Here is a 4,010-nt window from a genome sequence, read left to right on the forward strand (position 1 = left end):
GATATATATATATACATATATATATATGTACGTATAGACAAGAGGGCACAGGTGTGAGTTGAATATGAAGGGATATCTTTAAAATGAAATTAAGGGATGAGAGAGAAATGTACTGGGAGAAAGAGAAAGGGAGAGGTAGAATGGAGTAAGTTATCACATAAAATAGGCAAGAAAAAGCTCTTACACTGGAGGGGAAGAGGGAGGAAGTGAGGGGTAGTAAGTGAACCTTACTCTCCTCAGAATTAGCTCAAAGAGGGAATAACATACCCACTCAATTAGATATAGAAATCTATCTTACCCTACAAGAAAGTAGAAGGGAAGTGAGTGGGGGGGTGTGATAGAAGGAAGGGCAGATTGGGGGAAGGGATAGTCAGAAGCAAAACACTTTTAATAATTTTTTAGTTTTTAACATTCACTTCCATATGATTTTGAGTTTTAAATTTTCTCCCCTTCCCTCTCCTCCCTCTTCCCCAAGATGGTGTGCAATCTGATATAGGCTGTACTTATACATTCATATTAAGCATATTTTCACATTAGTCATGATGTAAAGAACAATTAAAACTAATGGGAGGAACCATGAGATTGAAGCAATAAAACAAAACAACAAAGGAAAAAGGAGAGCAAATAGTATGAGAAGCAAAACACTTTCAAGGAGGGACAGGGTGAAAGGAGAGAGAGAATAGAATAAACAGGAGGAGGGGAATAGGATGGAGGGAAATACAGCTAGCAATAGTAACTGTGAAAAAAAAATTTGAAGCAAGTTTGTCTGATAAAGGCCTCATTTCTCAAATACAGAGAATTGAGTCAAATTTAGAAAAATAAGAGCCATACCCCAGTTGATAAATGAACAAAAGATATGATCAGTTCTCAGATGAAGTAATCAAAGCTATCTATAGCCATATGAAAAAATGCTCTAACTCATTAAAACAATTTTGAGGTACTACCTCATACCTATTAGATTGGTTAGTAGGACATAAAAGGTAAATGACAAATGTTGGAGGGGATGTGGGAAAAATGAGACTTTAGTGCATTGTTGATGGAATCGTGAACTGATTTAATCATTCTGTAGAACAATTTAGAGCTATGCCCAAAGGGCTCTAAAACCATGTACCCTTTGACCTAGCAATACCACTACTAGGCCTGTATCCCAAAAGACATAAAAAACAAAAAGGAAAAGGACCTATATGTACAAAAATATTTATAGCAGCTCTTTTCTGATGGTAAAGAATTAGGGGAAAGCCCATCAACTGGAGAATGAAGTTGTGGTATGTGATTATGATGGAATACTATTACACTATAACAAATGATGAGTAGGATGCTCTCAGAAAAACTTGGAAAGACTTGCATGAGCTGATGCACTTAAATGTACTATGTACAAAGTAACAGTAATATTATAAGATGATCAGCTGTGAATGACTTAGCTATTCTCAGCAACACAATGATCCAGGCCAGCTCTGAAGGACTTATGATGAAAAATACTATCCATCCCCAGAGAAAAAACTGATGGTGTCTAAATATAGATTGAAGCATACCTTTTTTTAAACTTTTTTAATTTTTCTTAAGTTTTTTTGTCTATGTTCTCTTTCACGACGTGACTATTATGGATATGTTTTGCATGACTAGACATGTAAAACCTATATCAAATTGTTTGCCTCCTCAATGAGGGGGGATGGAGAGGGAGGAAGAGAGGAAAATTTGGAACTCAAAGTTTTAAAAACGAATGTTAAAAATTGTTTTTACATGTAACTGGGGAAAAATAAAATACTAAATAATCTTAACAGCAACAAAAATCAGTCCTTTTGGCTGCTTATTCAGTTAGTCCACCATGATCATAGAACCAGAGCCCTTCATAGGTATTTGGTTCCACTGGGAGCAAAAAGTCTAATTCAGCATAGGATCTATATCATCAAAAGAAGAGTGGGCCAGTAAACGTGAGTTGGAGTCCCAGTTCTGCCACAGACTAGACTAGTCATGTGACCTTGGGCAAGTAGGTCACTTTGGTTCTCTGGTCTCTTAGCTCTGACAGTCTAGGTTATATTTTACAGCACCTCCTCATTCTAACATTTTATATTTGAAGCTCCCTGCCAGCTCCAAATATCTATGTTCTATGACTATTCATTTAGCTATTCTCTTGCCTTCATCCATTCTATATATTACCTGAGAGAATAATTACAAGAGACATTCATTTGTGTTTTCTTCTTCTAGATGAAGGGAAGCGTCGGGGACCCACTACCATGTGAGAGGCCAAAGCAGGTAAGAATAAGATCCCATCAGAGTTAGTAGCTGCTCATATTTTTATGGTACTTTATGGATTACAAAATGCTTTTTTTTATGATAACCTTGTTAGGTAGATAGTTTAAAAATCATCATTTTAATTTTAAAGAAACAGACTCAGAGCCATAGTTGCCCAGAGCCAAGTGGCAGAGCTGGTCCTAGAACTTAGATCTCCTTGACTCTCAACCTGTTGCTTGTTCTCTCCTACACTACCCTGTATCTCCAGTCTGACTGGAAACATAAAAAGAGGTACACCTAGCAAGAATTTAGACAACAGAAACTTCTCCTTCAAGATGGGGTACTTAGTTTAGTGATATGGACAACATATGTTGCCATAATCTGTTATATTAGCTGAGATAAGACCAGCTTCATTCACACCCAGGATCCCCAGCATAAAGATGAAGTAATACATCGTCCACCAGTACACACAGTAACATGAGTCTGTAAAACCAGATTTGTACTTGGAAAGCAGGGCGGCTGTGTTACCACCCTTTTCACCTGTTCACAGCAATTGAGCATTCAGTTGTGAGCTCTTTTTGAGGACAGGGATTATCTTTTTGCCTTTCTTTGTATCCCTAATACTTAGCACAGTGCCTGGAACATAGTAGGTGGTTAATAAATATTTATTGACTGACTGAAAATAGGCTGTGTGATTACCATATGGTAAAGCAGCTGCTCTCTTTTTTCAGTAACCAAGTGTCAAACTCCATACCCTGTATTCTTCTCCTACTGTCAGAGGCCTCTTGAGACAGATGGGGAATGGAATGGAAGTTAGTTCCTACCTTCTACTGTGCTTCCTCTTGGCTAAGGCAGCCACCAACAAGAGTTTACTGCAGCTCCAAATGATGCCACCTCCAGAAAACACCCTCCCCCCCATTTCAAATATCTTTTTGAGAAAGCATTTTGAGAAACATCAGCCCATGGCTATTTCTATTAACCACCCCCAGTTTTGTTTTGATTGAAAGCTGGAAGGTTATGAATTCAAGGTGAGGTCAGTAGCCAAGAAGAAGCAATTTGAAAAGAGGAGCCTGCCTCTGTTTCATAATCCCTGAAAAATGCATAATTATCAAAGCCCAAACCAACCAGTTCAGCAAGCTTGGGATTGCCTTTTAACTGGCCGATTTAAAAGTAAGTTCCAACCATTGTATCACCCTGCTAATGAAAACAAGAAGCAGCATGTACTCCCAAAGCTGAGGCTACACTCTTAGACTCAAAAAGGATTTTTCAGAATTCATCTAGGCCAACCCACACCTGAAGTAGTGCTACGGTGTTCTCAATAGGCAGTCAGCCCATGCATGAACTCTTCCTGTGACTCTGTATTTCTGTAGTGTAAATAAACTCTTGGCTAGATTCTCTGTCCTGTTAACCTGTATGCTTGCAAGAGAACTGAGGGCCTCCACTCTGAGAGACAAGCAGACTGTTGATGGAAGTTCTCATCCCCTTCCTAGCATCCCGTTGGCTAAGGAAGCCAACCAGCAAGATTTTGCCTTAGCTCCTAGTGGTTCCCTAGGTGTTGGCATGAATGAGATTTTGTAAGAGGCTTCCAAAATTGGAACCAAATCTATCATGTCAGCAGCCAAAGCCTAAATGAAATACAGGTTACCTTTGGGGGCACTTTAACTCATGAGGCAGCCCATTTCACTTGGTATGACCTATTTAGAGTTTTTCCTTATATCATACCAAAACTTACCTTTTTTTTTTTTTTTTTTTTTTTTTTTTTTTTTTTTTTTTTTTTT

The 4,010-nt window shown here is 38.3% G+C and overlaps 1 protein-coding gene across 6 annotated transcripts in view; it reads left to right on the forward strand.

The window, feature by feature from the left end:
* FAXDC2 (fatty acid hydroxylase domain containing 2) overlaps positions 1-4,010 on the forward strand; it is a 43,476-nt gene that overhangs the window by 27,821 nt on the left and 11,645 nt on the right. For all 6 annotated transcript variants that reach the window (XR_003567292.1, XM_027841972.1, XM_027841970.1 and 3 more), the window contains exon 2: positions 2,206-2,253. Coding sequence is in view for 5 of the 6 variants with exons in the window: in XM_027841972.1 (XP_027697773.1) it covers positions 2,206-2,253 (48 nt within the window). In the remaining variant the exon portion in view is untranslated. The remainder of the gene's footprint in view (positions 1-2,205; positions 2,254-4,010) is intronic.

This window comes from Vombatus ursinus, unplaced genomic scaffold, assembly GCF_900497805.2.
Source record: "Vombatus ursinus unplaced genomic scaffold, bare-nosed wombat genome assembly UNPS02014863.1, whole genome shotgun sequence".
NCBI classification, from domain to species: Eukaryota; Metazoa; Chordata; class Mammalia; order Diprotodontia; family Vombatidae; genus Vombatus; species Vombatus ursinus.